The sequence below is a fragment of the Mya arenaria genome, chromosome 3, assembly GCF_026914265.1.
Source record: "Mya arenaria isolate MELC-2E11 chromosome 3, ASM2691426v1".
Taxonomy (NCBI): domain Eukaryota; kingdom Metazoa; phylum Mollusca; class Bivalvia; order Myida; family Myidae; genus Mya; species Mya arenaria.
Window position 1 is genome coordinate 79,076,171 of NC_069124.1, and position 22,584 is coordinate 79,098,754.

General features: G+C 35.0%; 2 protein-coding genes across 3 annotated transcripts; one reads left to right on the plus strand and one right to left on the minus strand.

Annotated features, from left to right (window-relative positions):
* Positions 1–294: 294 nt before the first annotated feature.
* Positions 295–7,685, minus strand: LOC128227324 (ragulator complex protein LAMTOR1-like). The gene is made up of 6 exons (XM_052937731.1): positions 7,547–7,685; positions 6,903–6,973; positions 5,907–5,993; positions 3,364–3,441; positions 2,985–3,114; positions 295–1,689 (listed from the first exon to the last, which is right to left on the minus strand). Exons 1-6 carry the CDS (start codon positions 7,592–7,594, stop codon positions 1,597–1,599), a joined length of 507 nt encoding a protein of 168 aa, XP_052793691.1. The 5' UTR covers positions 7,595–7,685; the 3' UTR covers positions 295–1,596.
* Positions 7,686–7,736: 51 nt separating this feature from the next.
* On the plus strand, positions 7,737–20,052 carry LOC128227321 (probable asparagine--tRNA ligase, mitochondrial). 2 transcript variants are annotated; one of them, XM_052937727.1, is made up of 12 exons: positions 7,737–7,950; positions 10,579–10,688; positions 11,103–11,223; positions 12,068–12,208; positions 12,933–13,013; positions 13,524–13,636; positions 13,968–14,100; positions 14,497–14,636; positions 16,177–16,243; positions 17,030–17,161; positions 18,045–18,169; positions 19,279–20,052. In XM_052937727.1, exons 1-12 carry the CDS (start codon positions 7,783–7,785, stop codon positions 19,421–19,423), a joined length of 1,476 nt encoding a protein of 491 aa, XP_052793687.1. In that variant the 5' UTR covers positions 7,737–7,782; the 3' UTR covers positions 19,424–20,052. The 2 variants fall into 2 exon arrangements, with proteins under 2 accessions (XP_052793687.1, XP_052793686.1); XM_052937726.1 differs by having other exon boundaries at positions 7,823–7,989.
* Positions 20,053–22,584: the final 2,532 nt, after the last annotated feature.

A 22,584-nucleotide genomic window follows, 5' to 3' on the forward strand; every position in this document is an offset into this window, starting at 1 on the left:
AAGGCTTTACAAAATTATGTTGATTTAATCATCAGCCAGTCACTGTTTGGTATTTGTTCATAAAAATAAGTAAGATTTCTTATTTAAACAAAATAAAATGAAAATGTTGCCATAAACATAAAACCCGTGAGTGAGTCCCTTAAAAAGACTAGAAGATGACATATTCACAAAAGAGTCTGAGAGATGCGATATCTAGAACTCCTGGTGAAGAAAAGGGAGTCTTGGACTTCTGGACTAGCTTTAGTGTTAAACATTGTAAGGAAGGGTTAACACACATTACATTTTATGCTTAGAACATTTTATATCACATATTTTATTTAAGTATTATTGATGAACATATGATATATAAATCAATATAATATATGCTAATTTTCTATCAATTAATTGTTCAATGCACACTGTAATTGCGTTTCTCACAAAACTTTTTACAAACAAATACACATTTTTATAACTAAGTATGGAAGGTTTGTAATTATGACACAAAAAATAACAAGCAATCCTTGCCAATATGTCATTTCAAAACTACAAGGAAATTCTAAACTTCACTCAGTTTCACTAACATGCATATTTCTACATTACAAGCCTGTTTTCTGAACCCAATTTGCTAGAAAATATCACACATGGCAGAAATAAGGTTAAGTGATGTGAGCTTCACACATGTCTATATGTGAAACACAAAAATAAGCAATGCAATACACTTACAATGAGTATTTGCGAAGAAAACACAAAAAATACATGAAACTTTCGCTACATCATCTAATAATCCTTAACTTAATTCCATCATTACAAAGAAGCAAGTGTCAGCTAGATTAGCCATGTACAAAGATGTGACTGTCATAATAATAGGCATGTACACATGAAAACTAAAACAAATGTAATGATGATATTGTTTAAAATGCCTTCAACATAAAACATTAACAAAAAAAATAACATTATAAATTTTCTTATAAAATATTTTACTACATTGTATAAATTCAATGAAATAAATCCAAAAATTGATTAACCATAATTGTCTTATAATATTTTTATAACATAACTAAATGTGTTTTTTCCTTTTCATTTACACATAACAATTAAACCAATTGTAAAAGGTAAGGCCAATATAAATAAATTTCCAGATTTTCATCCATTTTTGTTTTAAAATGGTGGCAGGGAGTGACATTTTATCATTATTTTTCAATTTTTAGATGACTGTTTCACCATTGAATAGGAGTCCATGCTTTTAATGAATGAATAAGGGACCATATACATGTGTTTCTGGACGAACCATGAACATGATCAAAACAATTCTCCTTTTTACATGTGAATGTTATACATCAACAGCTATGAATAATGGCAGTTCCAGGACAGTATCGGACGGCTACGCAAATACAGACCCTAGTCCAACATTTTTATTTGAGTCAATAAAATTAAGGGGCGGAGAAAAAAATGGGGGCCAGGTGGGATGAAAATCTAGCAATTATTTATAGTCGTCTAAAGATAGACAAAAAGACATCAATATGTGTCTTATTTTCACCATGATGTAAATCAGTGTTATTTTATACAAAAATATTGACTGGAAGATTATGTTAAAACACTAATAGATCACGTGGGACGTCAGGGCACCCCAAACGGCACAACAAGGTCTTCTTTGTGCTCCACCTTCAAATCATTGACCGCCGCTGCCGCTCTCTTAGCAGCCATCGTAATCTGTAAGACAAGGCTATTATTGAAAACCATGTACCAGGTATCCTCCCTGATAGGGTCTAACTCCCGAATAGAAAGCTCACATTCTTATTCAATTTCACTTTTCAAGTTTGTTTTAATAAAATGAAGGACTACTGGAGTTATTAAAGCTCCAGAAAAAAAATAAGTATAAATATGAACCAAGGGCAATAACTCTTGAAATATAAAAGACACATGCACTTATACTGAATAAGATAAATCTATACATGAAATTTGAAGTCAATACCTCAAAGACTTTTAGAGTTATGCTCTGGGCCAAAAACAAGTAAAATGATACCAAAAACAGAGTTATGGTTCCTATGCACTAAACTTCTCAACACTAATTACTATCTATATATGAACTTTGAAGTCAATACCTCCAAAGACTTTTGGAGTTATGCTCCAGTCAAAACATATAACAAGGGATGCGGAAACCAGACTTTTCATTTTGACAAATGCAATTATGCAGCAGGATGTAGGTTTATAGAAGAAGATGTAAATGCTGCTGACACACTTTCATACCGATCTGACGTTGTTTATGACCCAAGATCAGCCAAATTTACACTGGTCATTATCATGATGCTAAAGGATATACTGACTTAATGGTCTTGAAGATTATATAAAAACTCTTGAATTTATGTACATTATTTCCTCCACTTCACCTATTATTTTCACAGGAGATGACCCATATTCACACTGATCCTGCAGAGAAATATTCTGATAAAGTTTCTTATAGATTGGATGAAAACTGATGAATTTGTGAAAGAAAAAAGAACCTTTAACACAAAAACTTCTTTTAATATTTGACCTTGTAACCTAGTTTTGGATACTAGATAACCCATATTCACACAGGTCTTACAAATATTCAGACCATGTTTTGTGAAGATATGAACACACTGGTATATTTTTACACGCAAAAAAAGCTAAAACAAGAAATTGCTAATGACACCCAATTGCCCTGATTTAAGCCTATCTATAACCCGATTTTTTTATGCTTTTTTAACATCCATCTAAAATGAACTCAGGGAAATAATTCGAAAAACAACAGAGTTATGGTTCATGTGCACTGCAGTCCAACTCAACAAGATCTGTTCATATATCAGCTGATGCTGGGCTCATTAATGGGCTTACATACAAAGTTGAAACCTCTGCACAAAATGATCCTTGTATCATTTTTGCTCAGACTTGCAGATAACATAAACAAATCAAAACTATAAGGCCAGGGACCTTTAAAGTAGGTCTTGGTAAGATGGACATACAAAAGAGTAAAATGAGCCTACCAATTCAATATCTGCCAGGGAGACTGGCTGTGATGCTAGGACTATCTGTGGAGCCGTTACACCGTTTGGCAGAGACATTCGATACTTGCTTCCCCTACCAGAGCTGGCCAGCACCATGTTCAACTTGTTACTGAAGTAGAACCAAATAATTTCTATTATGTTTATGAGTGGTACTTCACTTTTTATAAGAAAACAAGCTTAATAGTTAAATGATATAGATCAGTATGAAATCTGTTTGTAATTGTATCACACATATTTATAACTTACTTCAAAACGTAAAAAGCCAAATGGTTACATGTATTGTTCATAACATTCAACTTTCGTGATCAACTGCATGTACAAATGGATGGTTAAGTATTACTGTAAGTCATTTGAATACCTATACTGTCTAGCCTTGTCGTGGTACTCATGTTGTTCCAAGCCTCTCCCTTCAACAGCAGACACATCAATAAAGTTTCTGAAAATAAGGCAGAATGGTAATACTTAACCATGTTTTACTTAGAACAAACAAATAAATCCATTTATTATCAATGTAACTACTATAAGTAAAACTAATTAATTAAGGATACTTCTTGTGGGTGTATATTTACACCGCTGGGTGAACATTGGAACCACGTATCGTTATGAGTTGAAAATGCTCTGTTGCATTTTCTGTTGTGGTGCCAAGCACTAGAAAATGGAGGTGAACAGCAATTATGGTCTATTTTTTTTTCTTCTAAGTGATTTATCTGCGTGAAATTAAAAAATCTGAGCATGTGGTTCCACACTGAAATGACTTTGTGATGTGTTAATAGTAAATGCTATGAACAAAAAACAAAATCTGATCATCTAGAATTTGCAAAACTTGCAAGAGTTCAAGACTGTCGAGATCAAAATCTTGATTTTCATGAAATGTTATCATTCTGCCTGACAGATTTTTAAAAGACAAACTTTTAAAGGTGCCTCATTACAAATTCAGAACTTCCGTGTGCTCTACTTGGTGCACTTACTGAGGCTCGATTGTGAATAGTTATGGTGCAAATACATATCTTGTGGTGCTTATGAATTGTAATTTAATAAGAAATGTAACCATAAAAACACTTTTTGGTTCGTATTTAACTGAACAAGAAAAACAACAACTAACTTTATTAATATTATTGTAAATATTTTTGAAGTATGGCTAAAAACACACTGCATTTTCGACATTTAAAGCTCACTTGGTGCTTGATAAACGGCGTTTAAAATTGAGTATTTGTTTGCAATTTAGATTTTTGAATTAGTTGAGGTGTATTTAATGTGTATTTTGTATGACAGAGTGATTTATCCAATGGCATGAATAGACCCAGTCTTCTCTTTCCCTTTAAAGACATCAACCTGAAAATATATAAACAAAATCATGAGGTTTTCATATAAGTATGTCAAAAAATTATACAAAACTTAATTTTCACAAAATTTAATGTCAACATATTAGGAAAAAGATATGCCTTGAATTGTATTATTTTTCTGGAAATACAGGTTACTCGCTACTTAAAGACAAAGCATGGTGGTTTACCATACTCAGTCGTAAATTAAAAATATTAATAATATTAGTTATTAACTTTGTTCCATTAAATAGTTTACTTAAGTTTTTTTTCACATATATTATTCTACTTAGTAACAATACATTTGCACCACTAGGGTGCAATGTCACCACAGCATAAACATTGGCAAGTAACAAAGTTAAAGATTATCAGACTTTATTTTTATCACCTTTTTATTCATTTTTTGAATACATTAAATTCAACACATAGTTATTCCTGTGTGGAATTAAGTTTATTAAATTTCATGTGTACAAATCTCTAAAAACAAAAAAAAGAGCATACTCACCATTGCCTCCATTTTCAGGTCCTGGCACCTAAACGGAAGATGCGGTGGAGCCTTTAACAATGCTTAACAAAACGTTGTGGCTCCAATGTTCACCAGGCTTGTTTACTCTGTCCTAAGTTTCAAACATCACAAAACATTTGAAACCAAGTCCAACTGATGTCAAAGACGTTACTATACCAATATTTGTATAATATTTATAGCCAATAACTAGTCTATTAGTTAATTATTTATTAGTTAAAAAAATATTCTTATTGAGAAGTACTAAATATAATAGGTCTAGGACATGTGAGCTTGGTCATGTTCATCAACCATGCTATGTCTCATTTCCTTTTTGATACAAGTTGCTATTCAAGGTTTCAGTTCACTAACACAGGATCTTGATTGCGCATTCATTATAATATAACCTACATCACGCAAATTTGGCCCTTCATACATAATTATTTCGTCTATTGATAAAATATGCCAAAAGTAATGAATTTTTCTATGTGAAGTAATTTCTTTCAAACTTCTCTCTTTTAAAGGACTGTCATTGACCCATCTATTTCTTAATGATTTATGACCTTAAGTTCACTCTTGTTTCCATAGCAACCACAGATTTTGACCAGACTTATTTTACCTGCATTCACAGTATTGAAAACGGCCAAATGACTTAAAATTAAAAAATAAATCATCAAATTTATTTATGTTTAATAAAGATTATGTACTAGGAAAACAACTAAAATTTTATTCTAGCTATAATATTGTTACATTAATGTTGCACATCACTTTAATTACTAGTATGTACTTTTAGAACTCTAAAAGTGCAATACATGGTCCCACTTGTAACCATGTATCTTTAGCAATATAAGTGATATCATCATGAAATTTTCAGTATTGCTTCCCGAAATGTCATTTAATTCAAATTCCCAATAAAATAATAAAAGCCAATGTATGTCTGAAGGCACAAAATCCCGCGATGTGGCTCATATAGTTAATTCTTTACAATTTGGTGGTACAAAATTAGGGCCAAATTGACCGTTTTTCAAAATGAAGCTTCCTTAAAAACAAGTTGGACCAGAACAGTGAGTGAGGACATACACTGTGTGGAGAATCCTTGTCAGCACTGATGCCTCATCTCCGCCTCCTGGCTGTGGAACAGTAGCTGCTGGCACCACCTGGGTTTCTCTACAAAATAATCATGCAATGGTTACAAAATGATTTTGAAGGAACTAAATTTGTGTCTTCCTGTACCAGAAGATTACTCTCCACTACTGATTATCAGGGCTGCACAAAACAAGTGCTATAAAAAAAATGCTCAAAACAAGTGCTAAATACAAAATGAACATCAGTGCTAATTTTTTATCAGTTCTCTGTAAAAAAAAAATTACCACGCAAAATGCTTGTGTTACAGTATTAACTACATGCGCTGGAAGTGTCAATATGTATGTTCATGTATTTCATTTAGTTCCAAAGTAATCTTAAACAAGATTTTTTTTCAAAAAGGGAGACTTTATAAAAATGCTTCGTCAACATTGTCAACAATGTGGCCCAGATTGGTTAACTATATGGCTCAGATATAATGACAAAACAGTCCACATTTAAAAACGAAATTGATATATGGGCAGTATGGTCCATTAATCTTGGCCTATACACATCTTCCCCAATCAAGGCAATATTATCAAGTTCGGCAGATGGCCTTTTATTCTTGGCGGAACTGTCTTTAAATCTGGGCCATATTGTATCATCCAGATCAGGGATGGGTTGTATAAGTCATTTCTTTTAACCAGTACAAAACATTTTTTTAAATACATATTCACTTCAACAGCTCATAACTTTTTAAATAATTAGGCAAACTCAATTTGGTTTAAATTGAACCACGAAGAAAAATGCAAATCAAGATGTGTAGGAACTGGAGTTTATTCCTTTTCATTTTCAATATTCAAAATGTACACAGAATTTATATAGTGGAAACTTGAGACCTTTTGAGAAACTGGGGCAAGACGATGACTTGAAATGGAGTCTAAAATGGCTTTAATGTTCCCCCTTATCTAGTTATATTTATATTCTTTGAAGGAATGGATTTAGAAATCATACCTAAAGGATGATGGAGTTCCCTGTCCATTAGCAGGATTTATTAAACGGTCAGTTTCACTGGGCCCACCATCCTGAAAATATACAAATAACAACACTGTACAGTCAACTATATAAGACCAAGAAAAAATGTTAGAGTCTGCATACCAGTTATATTTTGCTCTAAATGATCAATTGTCAGTTACATTTACTAATGAAATGAATTGATAAGGAAATTCTTGTGCGTTTAGTGGATTAACTCCACTTTATGATGTTTAATTGTTCGCTTGACCAAAATTCACCCTATTAGTCTTCATCAATGTACCATCAGCTGCAGACAATATTTGTGTGTATCCATCCAACTTCCAGGGGAGTGCTGTGCCTGCTTTTGCAGTTTCGGACATGCCGACACCATGAAAGTAATGCCATAAGTAGAAGGGATATGAGTTTAATATCTAGGGAATGGCAGGATTACAGTTGGAAAAGGGTGGGGGTGGATCAAAGAAGGTTTCATTATTTGGAGTCTAAATAATGAAACCGCCTTTGATCTACGCCCATCCTTTTTGAACTATTATCCGAATTAAGATAACAAAAAAGGTATCCGAAATATTGCAACATTTCACTATCCTAAAATAAAAAAATGTATCAAAAGACCTTAGTAATATTACCTGGAAATTGCTGTCTTTATTTCCGAAACAGCTTTCGCAACAACCCATGTTGCTCTAGATAAATGTCATTGACTTATTTTATTAAACAAAAATTGTTGACATTTTGCTCACATGACCTATTTAAGGAGTAAATACAAAATGAAAGTAGAAAGTAAAAGGGACGAACATTTTAATAAAGAAAACAAAATCGTAAAAGGTGGTTGTTAAAATAATAGTTTAACATAATTTTTAAATAAATGCATAAATGGACAAAATCAAATAAACAACAAACACACACACAACATTTACTGCGTACCGGGAACATGTCAGCGTCCATAGCTTTGACAATCTTGAGATTAAAAAACTTTCAAGTTATCTTACACCGATCATACAGTGTAAGACGAACAGTTAAAGAGATACTGAATGTAAGCCTTCATGCTGAAAAGAAGCCAGTTACTTCAGCAGTAAGACATTCATTGATTATTAATATTGTGCACAACAGCTGAATTATAATACTGATGACATTGATGGAACCGGATAATTGATATGCATATACCGGCACTTATACTTCTCCACTATAGAGGTAGCCATTAGAGACCATTCAGGGGGATTTGATCAGAAAGGCTGAAAATTCAGGGGAATTTTTTATTATTTTGGGGGATTTTTATCTCCCGCCGGGAGACTGGGGGATGGATCGAAATTCTGGGGGATTTTTCCCCCAACGGCGGATATCACTGAAATTCTGGATCTAAGATGTAACCGGGTGCAAACGATATGTATATAAGGGCACTTATACTGTCTCGCTATGGAGCTAGCTTTTATAGCGACGCTGTAGAGAGTCCGCCTGCAGAGCGAAAGGTCGTGGGTTCGAACCCCCGACAGGTGCACATAGCAATTTGTGCAATCTGTTACATTTGGCGCCCAACGAGGGACCCATGTTATATGATATGCCTCAAGGTCTGTGCAAATCGACCTTTGTCTCTGAAATTCGAGGACGAATTTCAAAATGGAGGGGGAATGTGTAACCAGGTGCAAACGATGTGTATATAACTGCACTTATACTGTCTCGCTATGGAGCTAGCTTTTATAGGGACGTGGTAGAGTGTCGGCCTGCAGAGCGAAAGGTCGTAGATTCGAACCCTGACTGGTGCAAATAGAAATTTGTGCAGTCTGTTACAAAGATATTTGGTCATAAGCCTGTTACCGGGCGCTTATCTATTATTAATAACACTGATATGTCTGGTATGAGGGCTCTTTAGTTTATAGGGAATATTGTGAGCGTAAGCCCTGAAATATAAAAAATACAAAATATAAGATATCTGGATAGGAAATAGCATGAATATAAGTACTAAGTGACCACAGCTGAATGCACGATTACATACATGGAAACAACATAAAACAATACAAACATATTACAACAATAAATACAATATTACAAATGTACATAAAATTTGTCAGTGCAAAGTTATCATAAAAGCCTACTTATTAAGTTGTTGTCAGCCTTGAGCATCTCTACATCTATGTATCTCCTAACACTTATCTACTGTAAACCAAGTATTGTCTCACTACATCAATGTATTTCTTAACACTTATCTACTTTTACCAAAATAGTTTCACTACATCTATGTATCTCTTAACACATATCTTCTTTTATCAAATATAACCTGACTACTACTCCTGACCAATACTTTGAAAAAAATGTGACCTCACAATCAAACAAGAAAATAACATTAAAAAAAAAGAACAATTTTAAAAAAAACCTGTATATCAAGTATTTCCAAATTGTTCACAGTAATACAACAAACTTAACAATAACCTCACTTGCTTAGCTCAAACACTAAATATATTAAATACTGATATATTGTTTTCTGTCTGCACTATACTAAACATTAACATTTTTTTATAGCTCAATTGTGATGAAAGCAGATAGCTTATAGAATCATGCACGAGTTTGTTAACTGGGTAGAAACCAGTTCTGATGTCCATTTTAAAAGGCAATGAGAAAGTTACGCTAGTGGGGATCGAACCCACATCCTCTTTGGTGAGAGGTGGACACCTATACATGTACCTCTAGTTGCTTAACAGCTAGCACAACAGCCCTCTGTTACAAGTACCTTTTATGGCTATCACTTAATTGCTAACATACCTTGTCATTACTGCATAAATGCATGCTGGAGCCTGTCATGCAGGTAGAGTGCTCTGAGCTTAAGGGGCTAGACACCAGATAGTCCAAAAAACAGCAAAAACATAATTTACCCAAAACAGCCTAGAATTTTTAATACCAGCTATTATGAGGCCGATAATACATCATTTTACATAATTAAAATAATATTTTGTTGGTGTCAGCTGAGTTTACCCATTTAAATTAGCGCACAATGGTTTCCCAGTTTATAGATTGTATATTTAGCATGTGAACATCGTGTGATTAGTACAGATATATATTTTTCTTGATAGATAAACCAAGTATATTTCAATTGGAATGATATGCAAAAACTGCAAAAGATACATGTGCCGTAGGCGATGTGATACATCAGTAAGATTCAATGTGTTGTATACAACGATATCAGTTTTATGTAAAATTTTCTTTTTTCTTGCAATTAAATTATCTGGTGTTTAATGCCTTTAAGCCTCGAAAAAGTACACACTACATCAATCAAATTGAATTGCACTAAGAAATTCTTATATTAAGAATATGTTAAGAAGTCCAGTGAAGGTTGAACCATGCCCACAGAGATTAAACATGCTTCAATCTCAGAAATTTAATTTGGGATTCTGTAGGCATTGAATAAATAAAATATGAAACAATGAAGTTATTGTCACAATGCAGCTAACACTATTAAAGATTGCTATGAATAGTCACAAAGGACTAAAGTCACATTCTGTTGCATAGTCAGTTTGACAAAACACCATACAGTGTAAGACAATTGCAAGTAAATTCAGGCAGTACCACACATGTCGCATGTATACATGTATGAGATTGATGTGTTGATAATCCGTGGCACATGCTCAAATTAATATTATACTGGATATAGTGTTTTAATGTACATTTTCAGGGCTGGCTGCGGCATGTAAGGAAACAGAAGAATGTTGTGTTTTGCAGTCTCTATGATGGAAGCACTGACAAACACTTGCAAGTTGTTGCTGACCCACAGATTTGCCATGAGTATTTGCTGAATATTATTTTCTACTTCAATTTTGTGAATAAATGCATTATTTTATGTTTTTGTTAATAGTGACACTCCCACAGTTTAAGACTAAAGCATAATTAATAAAACTAAATAATACTGGCCAGATTTAAATCACACTTCTAGATAAACATGTACATGTCATCATTTTCTGAAAAATACTATTAGAACTTGAAGGACACATGTTGTGCTTATATACTGTATTCATTTCATTAACACAATAATATAAAGTTTTAACAAGAACATTTCTGTACATTGCATTTCTTGTTAGTCATTGAACATGGTGGAGATTTTGCATGATATGTTCATGTAATATAAACTTTAACACATACATGTACATATATACTGTATTTAATGCCTGTTAGATAAATAAGACCAAAATGTTGCTTCAGAGAGCTGTGCACTGGCTGCAGTGTTGAGGTGGGCGGGTCCCTGGTGCCAAGTCAGGGGCGGGGACAGGCAGTAGAGCTCCAGGCTGACCATCTCAGCATTGTTGGTCCCTGTGATAATGAGGTGAGTCTGAAGTTAGTCTATATCTAGTGATTACTCCATGTGCATTAACATTGTGTTATGGGTGACATGAGTTCTGAAGTGAGGAGTGTAGCTCAGTGTATTTTAAAACTACTTTAAATACAGTCGAAACTCATTATGTTGCTTTTGTCGCGACCTAGGGAAAAAGGTTGAGATAACGAACATTCGACACATCCGAATTAAAGAAATATATCACCAATCCCAACACATTTGAGTTTGATTTATTTCTGACATCCGAAGTTTGCAATTGTTACCGACGTGAAAACAGCAAACATATTATTCAAAAATAAATTGGAAAAAAACCACAAACTATTTGTGGCAAATTGATTTAATTCACGTTATGTTTCATAACACAGAATAAAATTATACTTGAGTTGAATAATGAATATGTATTGGCATCTCAGTGTTTATTTTCTGACGCATTTGGGATCGAATTTCAGCCCCATTCCATATTCTTAAACATATACTTTTTTCCCAAAAGTGAAAATGTAATTCCCAATTTTTATTTATAAAAATTGACCCCAACCATTTTCGGAAGAATAAGTGTTTTCTATAAGAAACAAACTTTGTCACATACTTTCAAGTCTATTTTTTTCGAAGCAATCTTGTTCATTTCTAGGTAAAATTAGAGTTCCCAATTTTAATCAATATGGCGCATTTTTCCAAATCAGAAAGTCCCCGGCCCTATTTCCACTTTAACTATTTTGATATCTTTGTGTCATTTTTAAAATCAGATTAGAAAGACATTCATTTATAACATTAAGACAATGTTGCATGTAATATAGCTAATGGTTTAAAATTGTTTATATGGATGTATAACAAGTAGGTGTACCCGATAAAGCCAAAAACTGAGTACACAGCAGACCAGTTGCGAGCCTTTCCCCATCTGCGGGCTCGTACAATCTTGCACCAGAAACTTCTCAGGATCAGAAGTACGGCCTCTATGGCTGTACATAAATACTTTCTGGTAAGTGATCACATCTTCTTGTTTTCACTGGTTTTCCATAGTATTTTCAATGTTGTTATAGCTTGCGCTGAATTCTTTCTATGCAATGAAATCAAATACAAAACTTTTGCCTGTATTTTGTGTGTTTACAACTTTACCTGTTTGAAAATAAACTTTGATTTTGAAGCTAATATTGGCTAATATAATACTCCGCAATAATCCAACTAGTGAATGTCAATGTGCATAATTTTAGCCTATTGGTCAATCACACATATCAAGAAGAAGCTACTGCCGTGCCGCCATGAGTGATTGACGTATACAATGAACATATTATAACTATAAGAAAAGTGCCCTAAAATCCTGCAGAGTATGCATATACATGTTGTGTATACATTGTTATCACTTTTACCATTCAAGTTAATGAATGCTTTGAATGACATTCTCACAAATAACAGACCAAACAGCTTAAAGACATGAAATTGCCTTCTCAAATCTGCTATCAGTGTTGTACAAATGTAAAAAGAAATTTTGACCTTTCTTTGTTTAACTCATTGACAAGCATATTTTACTAAGTGTGTTTGCAAACAACAGTAGGTAATATCAAATAAATAGCTTTGAGATGCAAAAAGCACTGTCATAACTGTTATTGATCAGTCAGTCAAACGGTCAGTTTTACGTTATGAGCATTGTTTACACAAAGTATCCTTTCTTTTAAGAAGTTGTTGTACAAATAATACATTTTCAGGACAATCATTTCTTGTTTGTGCACACGCCAATAACCACGTCTGTAGATTGTGAAGGTGCCGGGGAAACGTTTTCCATCAAGGTACCATAAGTATGAAGTATCTTACCTCTGATTGAATGGTTTATTGTTGGATATACATGAAAAATAATTGAGAATGCCTTTTGAACTTAATAAATTGCCTTTGAAGGTTTGAAAAGATTTTGTCTCATCCTGGAACTAATATTATAAGTTATGGGGTTAGTAGGTGACCCGATATGGGATATACAGGGCAAAGGAAACCATATCTGATGAGTATACCGAATATGGTTTCCTGCACCCCATATATCCCATATTGGGTCACCTACTAACCCCGTAACTTGAATATCACGTCGACGACCTGTATACATGTTGAAATGATTCATTTATTCATCGGATTCGGAAAAAAGCAGGAAAAATACGGGGTCATCGCGTGACCAGTCCTGGACTAATGGCATTGCGTCATTTATAATGGAGGCGTGATATAAAGCTATTACGTTGCATTACTACATTGCCTCCCTTCTCTGTACATCTCATGTACACATACAAGGTATTATATTATATGGCTCTATGCAGACAGGTGAGGAGCTTAAACCTGGTGCTGGAGGCAGTGATGGTCCAGGTCATTTCTTCAACAGCCCCACCTACCTGACCGTGTCTGGACAGCTCCACCTGGAGGTCATCACAGGGTATCTCTACATTACAATATAGTAGAATGGAATTAAATAAAATGTAGTGAAATTGAAGGTGTATTTATTTCTTTGTTGGCATAAAGGCAAGCACAATGCACTGACTTTGATCAGAAGATAAATCAAAGAAAACATTACAGACTTTGTATAATATAATATTTTTGTCTTTAGAAATGAATACCATGATGTACTAGCCAAAATATAATATTGCGTATGACATTTCAAGGATCTGCTTATCTTTATTCTGTGTGGTGATATAAGGGGAGATTGTATTTAATTTACAGTGAAGTACCACAATTTAAATGTATGTATGAATCTCTGCATGTTTCAGTTCATTTTTGAAGGCGTACAGTTTTGGGCCAACATTTAGGGCGGAGAAGTCTCCGGGTCGCCATCATCTGGCAGAGTTCTACATGATAGAGGCAGAAGTAGCATTTACACAGTCAATGGAGTGTATACTGCAGGTGAAATGTTTCTGTAATATGGGACACTGTCACAAAGATAACATGTATTTCATTATTTTCTTTCTATTTTTTTGTGAATTAGATACTTGACATTATTTTCAGTAAAGCCTAAATCTACCGGTAGCTAATTGTTGGTATTTTGTTTTTCCCTTTGTGCCTAGCCATCTAGTTATAACCAAAAAGCTGAGGATACCATGATATGCTTACATAAAACATGATACAAGTACATTGTAATATGTAGCTTGGATTTTGTAGTTTATGACTGAACTTTTACAACCAAAAATGGAGTTTATAAATTCTGCTTCAATCTGAGTTTTTTGGAAATAAGATTTCAAATCATGCCTAACAGCATATATCATATTCATTAATTTGACTTAACTCATTTCATCTCTGCAGGTGATGGAGGGTTTGGTGAAGTCCATGACCCAGTCAGTACTGGACAGCCATGAGGGAGAGGTTGAGGACCTGTGGAAACACAGCCAAGTCAGCGACCAGTCCGACATTGTCAACAGACTGCTTAATAAGACCTATATCAGGTACCATTGGTTTTTCACTGTTCAATAAGCCCTAATCCAGGGCCTAAAAAAAAATTGTTTGGTTAGGGTTACATCCTTTAAAAAAATAGGTAGGGTAGGTAGGCTTTTTATTATTATTTTTTTTATTAGGTTTTATATAAGAATATAATTTTCATCATTGGAGAATGGTGTAAAAGCTATCTTCTGTACAAGCATTTAAGGTTTAAACTTAATATTAAAAAGCAATTAAAAAAAAACGGTAGGGTCGGCGCCTATTCCGTTGGTAGGGTCGGGTAACCCGAACCAAATGTATTTTTTTTTAGGCCCAGGTACCACTGGTTTATCACTGCTCAAAAGCACTGTGCTAGGCACCTGTGGTTTGTCACTGCTCAATAAGGCCAATGTTAGGTATCTGTGGTTTATCGCTGCTCAATAATGCCAATGTTAGGTATCTGTGGTTTATTGCTGCTCAATAAGAACAATGTTAGGTATCTGTTGTTTATCGCTGCTCAATAAGGCCAATGTTAGGTATCTTTGGTTTATCGCTGTACAATAAGGCCAATGTAAGGTATCTGTGGTTTATCGCTGCTCAACAAGGCCAATGTAAGGTATCTGCGGTTTATTGCTGCTCAATAAGGCCAATGTAAGGTATCTGCGGTTTATCACTGCTTAATAAGGGCAATGTTAGGTATCTGTTGTTTATCGCTGCTCAATAAGGCCAATGTTAGGTATCTTTGGTTTATCGCTGTACAATAAGGCCAATGTGAGGTATCTGCGGTTTATCGCTGCTCAACGAGGCCAATGTAAGGTATCTGCATTTTATCGCTGCTCAATAAGGCCAATGCAAGGTATCTGCGGTTTATCGGTGCTCAACAAGGCCAATGTAAGATATCTGCGGTTTATTGCTGCTCAATAAGGCCAATGTAAGGTATCTGCGGTTTATCGCTGCTCAATTAGGCCAATGTTAGGTACCTGTAGTTTATCACTGATCAATAAGGTCTTTGTCATGTATCTGTGGTTTATCAGTGCTCAATAAAGCCAATGTTAGATTCCTGTACTTTATCGCTGCTCAAAAGCGCCTTGGTCAGCTACTGTTGGTTTGAAAATGCTAAATAAGACCTGTGTCAGGTACCTGTGGTTTATCACTGCTCATTAAGGCCTTTGTCAGGTACGACAACTCGTACTGTTGTTTACCACTAATCAATAAGGCCTTTGTCATGTGTCTTTAGTTTATTATTGCTCATTAAGGCCTTTGTCTGGTACTGTTTGTTTATCATTGCTCAATAATGCCTTTATTAGTAACCAGTTGGTTTGTAAATGCTCAATAAGGCCTTTGTCATGTATCTATGGTTTATCAATGCTCAATTAGACATATTTTAGGTACATCCACAGGGGTTTCTCTCGAAAAAAATACGGTAATATCATTTATAGACTACACAATTTATAGAGGGTAAAAAGAAATGGAGGGTTCATCAGATTCTGCTTCTGTTCTCTTGTTTATACCAGAGTTACCTGCCTCAATTTTTGTATAGTGTAAATAAGTGGTCTTTTTCTTTTTCAGAATGTCATATTCAGATGCAATCAAAATTTTAGAAAATAAAAAGGACAACTTTAAAGAATCTCCAAAGGTAGTATAACTGTTTTCTGTTCTAGCTGTTATTTTTTTCCAAATATTTAACACTTCAAAACACTTTTTATGAACTTCCTGTTATAAGAAATTACATTGTCTGCAACCACAGTACTACTTCTGTTACACTTCATACATACAGTGGGAAAATTGACTGACGAAAGCTGGTTTTAATGATTATGCATGAGGCAGGGAAGACTACTCTTTTTTTAATGAAATCACATGTTACAATTAAATACTCTTCAATAACCCTATATTGTCAGTTGTCTCAACAGGTGTGTGGTCTAGGTGTAAGTGTCTGTTTTGAAATGTGTAGTGATCTGGCAGACTGAGTTCAATTCAAGCCCTCTGAAGAATACTTTTTTTTCAATGGGAAAACAGTAGTATTAGTGTCTGAGCATATATCTGCATTGGTTTCATGGGGAAACACTGAAACTGACTCATATATTGTTCATGATTATGTGATTTTCTTAACAATGGTTCACAAAGAAGCAGAGTGCAGTAGTGTATAGGGGGTATCCGATCGTGAAGAAATTATTGTTAAATACATGTACAAACACAACAAAGACATATCAAAATGATTTCTGTGCTGCATGTTTTTTCTTGTTTAATGTTACGTGACTTACGTCATATCACTCAGTCACGAAAGTGGCAACCTACTGATCCACTGAAAAGGTCTGCAAACAAACCAGTTTAAAAGTAAATTTTAATGATTGGCGTATACAGGAAACAGTTTTTTATGTGACCATAAGGCAGCTCATTTGAAAAGTATGTTCACACATTTCAGTGGGGCTGCGACTTGTCGAAGGAACATGAGAAGTTTTTGGTGAAGCATTGTGGAAATGTTCCAGTATTTGTGACTGATTTTCCCACAGAAATAAAGCCTTTCTACTGCAGGCAAAATGAGGACCATGCTACAGTTAGTCTTAGTTATTTAAATGTTTTTTGCCTAAAATAACTTTCTAATAAATTATATCCTGTCGGGTGAATATTTGAGCGTTTTATTTGTTGAAAACCCATATTCAGTTGTGGTGTCAAACACTAGAAACGAATAGTATGTTATTTTGTTTTTCCTTTTCAGAGATTTTTATACTTGGAAATTCCAAAGTTAGGATTGTTGTGTTAAATGTGAAAGTTTTGAACAAAAAATCGAAATTTGATCGTCTAGAATTTCCTTGTGCTCAATTTTGATATTGTCAAAATCTGGATGGTTATGCAAAGTTATTGTGCGGTAGGTTTATGCACTTCCCTGACATACTTTTTGCTTTGATATTGACAAACAGTCTGAAAAAGTTTGTGTCACATGAATCACAAAAATTATTACATATGTACTTACAAAACTTTATAATTGCATTCACATTTTGATTTGTCAATGATCCTCAAAAAAAATTCTCTGTTCCTCTGACCATTTATCCCTCAATCTCTTAGTCCATTCATAACTGTTGAGTCAAATGTATTGGCAAAATTATTGTTCTTATATTTATTTAGCTTAATAGATATTTTGTTTACCACTTTAAATGTTTTGCTTGCCATTTCACTTAGCAAGAAGTTATGGCCTCCTGGGTTGGTTGAAAATGGGCTTCGAAATCTTGTGTCATGTGTGTAAACCCTTATTGTCAAATTGTGTGGTGGGATTGTAAATTTGTAAATTGTTTGGATTATGGGTTGAATATGACAAGAGTTATGGCACTTGACATAATAAATTTCATGTCACTCATACCTGTTTCTGCCTTTGTTTTAAGTGCTGCTTACTGAAATTGTACTCTTTGTTGAACATGATTACATCATCCATGTCTATGTAGGTTGGAGCAGTAGACTTGTTGGTTCCTGGGGTGGGTGAGCTTTGTGGGGGGAGCCTGAGAGAGGAGAGGCATGACATCCTCCGACCAAGTCTGGACAACCTGGGCCTGACACAACCATATCACTGGTAAGTGAGAAATGTTTCTGGGTAGAGGGACCTTCATGATCTTCCTGCAGGTTAGCTTTGTGGGGGTAGCCTTGATGAGGAGGGACATGACATTCTCTGTTGACACCTGGACAACCTCAAACTTACACAATGATACCACTAGTGTAGAAAACAACCCCATATTGTCTGACTAGGTCGTGTCATTAGTTGGACATAATTTCAAGATTGAGTTTTCACTCTGCATTTATACAGTTTCAAGTAGTTTGAATTCTGCTAATGAAGATTTTGACTTTTTTTTTTCTTTTAAATTTTATGTAGGCTGGCTGAGCATCAAAATAATTACATAATAGAAAAACTATTACTTATTATCATCCACCTAACTAAAGGTTTCAGGAGATGAATATTTTTTTGGCGTTGCCCGCCGTTCGTCATTTCGTCCATCTATCCGCCAGTCATATTTGTTCTTTCTGGAACAATATTTTGGTAAGGATTGGTCAGATAATGTTCAAACTTGGTCAAAATGTATCAAAAACAAGGCCATTAGGTTAAATCTTAAAGAAAACTTGTGAACAAACAGAGACATTATATCCACTCCAATCTTCATGAAACTTAATCAGAACTTGCCTTGATGAAATCTTGACTTGGTTTGAAACTAGGTCACATGGAGTCAAAAACTAGGTCACTAGGTCAACTCTTTCAAAAACTTTAGAAATGCACTAGAGGCTATTTTTTGCAATGTTTTGGATCCAATCTGGCCAAGATGAAATCTTTTATTAGTTTGAAACTTGGTAATGTAGGGTCAAATTCTAGGTTACTAGGTCAAATCTACATTAAATTTATACTACACGATATACTGGGTATGATATTCAAACAGTTGAAAACAAACTCATATCTTATATCAATTTTCAAGAGTCCATCACTCTGCAGCCGTATTGCATGTTTTTGTGGGAATATTTCACCAATACATGATTTCCAATGCTACTTTTGGTGGAAGACATCAATTCAACGAATTTGGTTGTAATTTTATTGGTATACTAATTATAATTTTATTTAATTATTATAAAAAATAGATTGTACAGTTTATGCTTGACAAGTGAACCAAACAGAAACATTTTCTTTAATGTATCCAGGTACCTTGAGCTTCGCCAGTTTGGTTCGGTGCCACATGGAGGCTTTGGGCTCGGGTTTGAGCGTTACCTACAGTGTCTTCTTGGTATCCACAACATCAAGGACACTATTCCCTTTCCCAGATGGGTTCAACACTGCCCGCTGTAGTAATGCATGTCAACTGGGATGCCTATTGGAATGATAAAAGTACTGTGTTATGTATGACATGTGGTATTTTAAACCCATGAACAAACTTTAGGAGGGGTTGCCTGTGTATAAAGGGCTTTCTTCTTTTGTTTTTCATTAAAATGACTGAATATTGGGCATATCTCTGTAACCCAATGGAGCCATGTTTTGATGTTAAGAAATTGCATAATAACTTAAACTTTCCTTTCTGCAAAAAAAGCATGTCTATTGATTGTTAACGGCTGTTTAATGTATGTCTTAGTGACTTGGGTCCATTAGTTAACAGTGTATTCTTACGGATATTTGCCATGACAAAATAATAAAAAAAAACATAACAAAATAAAACTTTTGCAATATTTGTGTACACAATGAAACTAAAAATATTGGTGAAATAAATTCACAATGATCATGCACTACTACTTTACAAATGATCTGCTAACTGATTATGTATGAAATCAACATATTTTTCAATGTGAATCAATGAAAGAAATATTTTGTATATTAACACAAACTCTGTGTGTGCGTGTGTGTGTGTGTGCGTGTGCGTGTGTGTGTGTGTGTGTTCTTGACATATTATGTAAATATGATCTATGTTGAAAATAAATGGGAAAATAAAAAGTAACCCTTTTAACCCATGTAATGTTATATAGTTTACATGAATGGTAAAATGCCATTTTGAGTCCAGGTTTAGTTGAAAGACCTTAAAGAATGCCATTTTCGGCCTAAACACCTTAACATTATAGAAACTTAGGCCCCAATTTCTCGATAACTTATAACAGGATTAAGTTAATCTCACCTTTTTTGTTGTTCTGTAAAATGTGTTATATTAACTTCTTCAAGAATTTTTAGAAATTATGTAGGAATAATCTTATGATTATCAGAATAAACCATTTTTCAATTATCAAAATCCATTTTCAGTATGTATTTTGTTTAACTGAAATAAGCGACTTAAGTCTGGCTTAAGCTTAAGAAGTTTGGAGAAATTGGGGCCTGGTGCTTGGATGACATACAGTGAAATTGAAAAACCAGAACAAGACTATCAGACTGAGCTATTTTTGGGTGTATATCTATACATGTACGTATAGGACTAATCAATAGAGATTTTTATAAAACAACGCTGGAATAAGTTTACTTATAAACTGAGACATCTACCTACTCCCAGCTATAAACAACAAGAACAAAAATAACAAAATTTGTGTTAAAAGAATCTTTGCAGTCAAATGAAAAGCGAAATTCCCAAATCATTTTGAAAATTGAATCATGCATGTTTATTAAGTTACCTCCCCATAACCATTTGTCCGTAAGTCAGTTCCTTCATCCGTCAACACTTGCTTAAAAACATCTCCTCTGGAACTACATGGCCAAATTCAATGAAACTTCACAGGAAGCTACCTTGGGTGTCCCTCTACAAAAATACAACAAGGGGTCACAATTGATCAACAACAACAACAACAAAATGGTTTTTGTTGTTGTTGTTGTTGTTGCCGTCAGTTTGAAGGTATCTGTACCAAGTGCTGTCAGTGTGCAGTCAATTATCAAGTCCTGTTAGTGTGGTGTGCAGGCAACTTAACAAAGTCCTGTCAGTGTGCAGGTGAGAATCAAATTCTGTCAGTATGCAGTCCATCATCAAGTCCTGTCAGTGTGCAGGCAACTGAACAGAAACCTGTCAGTGTGCAGTCAACTGTACAAAATCCTGTCAGTGTGCAGTCAATCACCTTGAGTCCTGTCAGTGTGCAGGAAACTGTGACAAGTCCTGTCAGTGTGCAGGCAACTGTGACAAGTCATGTCAGTGATTATCCAGGCAACATGTTTGACCAGTATGTTTTTATGCCCCGAAGGTGGGCATATTAAAATCGCACCGGCTGTCCGTCCGTGTGTCTGGCTCAATAACTCGTGTCCGTGCTCTAACTTTCTCTTGTATGAACAGATTTTAAAATGACTTGCCACATGTGTTCGACATACCAAGACGACGTGTCGTGTGCAAGACCCGTGTCCTTACCTCTAAGGTCAAAGTCACACTAAGTGTTTATTCACATTGGAATGCTGCATATAAGTACATAGAGTATAAGTTATCATGTCCGGGCTGTAACTCTCTCTTGTATGGACATATTCTAAAATAACTTGCCACGTGTGTTTTACATACTAAGACGACGTGTCGCGTGCAAGACCTGTGTCCCCCCCCCTCTAAGGTCAAGGTCACACCTAGGTCTTTGTTCACAATGCATATAAGGACATAGAGTATACGTTGTCGTGTCCGGGTTGTAACTTTCTCTTGTATGGACATAATTTAAAATGACTTGCCACATGTGTTTGACATATCAAGGCGAATGGTCGCGTGCAAGACCCGTGTCCCTACCTTTAAGGTCAAGGTCACACTAAGTGTTATTAACAATGGAATGCTGCATATATAAGGACATAGAGTTTAGGTTGTTGTGTCCGGGTGATAACTTTCTCTTGTATGGACTGATTTTAAAATGACTTGCCACATGTGTTCAACATACCAAGACGACGTGTCGTGTGCAAGACCCATATATGTCCTTACCTCTTGAAGTTGAAGGTCACACTTAGTGATTATTCGCAATGGCATGCTACATATAAGTACATGGAGTATAGGCTGTCGTGTCCGGGCCGTAACTTTCTCTTGTAATTTATCACATTAACAAAAGTAACCATTAGTTGTGTATGGGTAGTGACAGAGGTTTGCGTTCAACATCATCCTGCAGTTAAGGTTTTGGGTTCCCGCAGCCGCCTCCTGACACCAGACACGAAGATTTCATCGGGTTAGTGCTGGAAACCTTGTGGAGGTGGTCTACAACCGCGAGCAGTGCGATGTATGGCTAAGGACACGGCCGTCCCTGACAAGTTTACGGACAGGGACCAGCGTCTGGAGTCCCAGAACTGCAACACTCAGCCATGTTCCTCCTGGTCCACTCAAGACCTACACCGAAAGACCCTGGTCTAAATACATACTTGTCACCAAAGAAAAAAATGTTTTTGTTGTTTTTCGGTAGCCTTTAAATATTACTTTTAGAATACCCTTTTCAAGTACTATTTTGCACTTTAATGCAAGTTTTAAGTTCAAATAAATCGAACAACAATTTGCTTTTGACATTCCGGAAGCTCCACGTATATGATACATTTTA

What these genes read in the sequence shown, in the direction of transcription:
- LOC128227324 (XM_052937731.1), bottom strand. Translation starts at nt 7,594, where the DNA reads ATGGGTTGTTGCGAAAGCTGTTTCGGAAATAAAGACAGCAATTTCCAG. An exon ending in ACAAGGATTCTCCACACAGT is followed by an intron (nt 3,442 to 5,906) that starts GTATGTCCTCAC and finishes CCTTATTTTCAG; the next exon opens with AAACTTTATTGATGTGTCTG. An exon ending in CCCTGGCAGATATTGAATTG is followed by an intron (nt 1,690 to 2,984) that starts GTAGGCTCATTT and finishes CTTGTCTTACAG; the next exon opens with ATTACGATGGCTGCTAAGAG.
- LOC128227321 (XM_052937727.1), top strand. Translation starts at nt 7,783, where the DNA reads ATGCATAAATGGACAAAATCAAATAAACAACAAACACACACACAACAT. An exon ending in CAATGGAGTGTATACTGCAG is followed by an intron (nt 14,101 to 14,496) that starts GTGAAATGTTTC and finishes TCATCTCTGCAG; the next exon opens with GTGATGGAGGGTTTGGTGAA. An exon ending in CTGACACAACCATATCACTG is followed by an intron (nt 18,170 to 19,278) that starts GTAAGTGAGAAA and finishes TAATGTATCCAG; the next exon opens with GTACCTTGAGCTTCGCCAGT.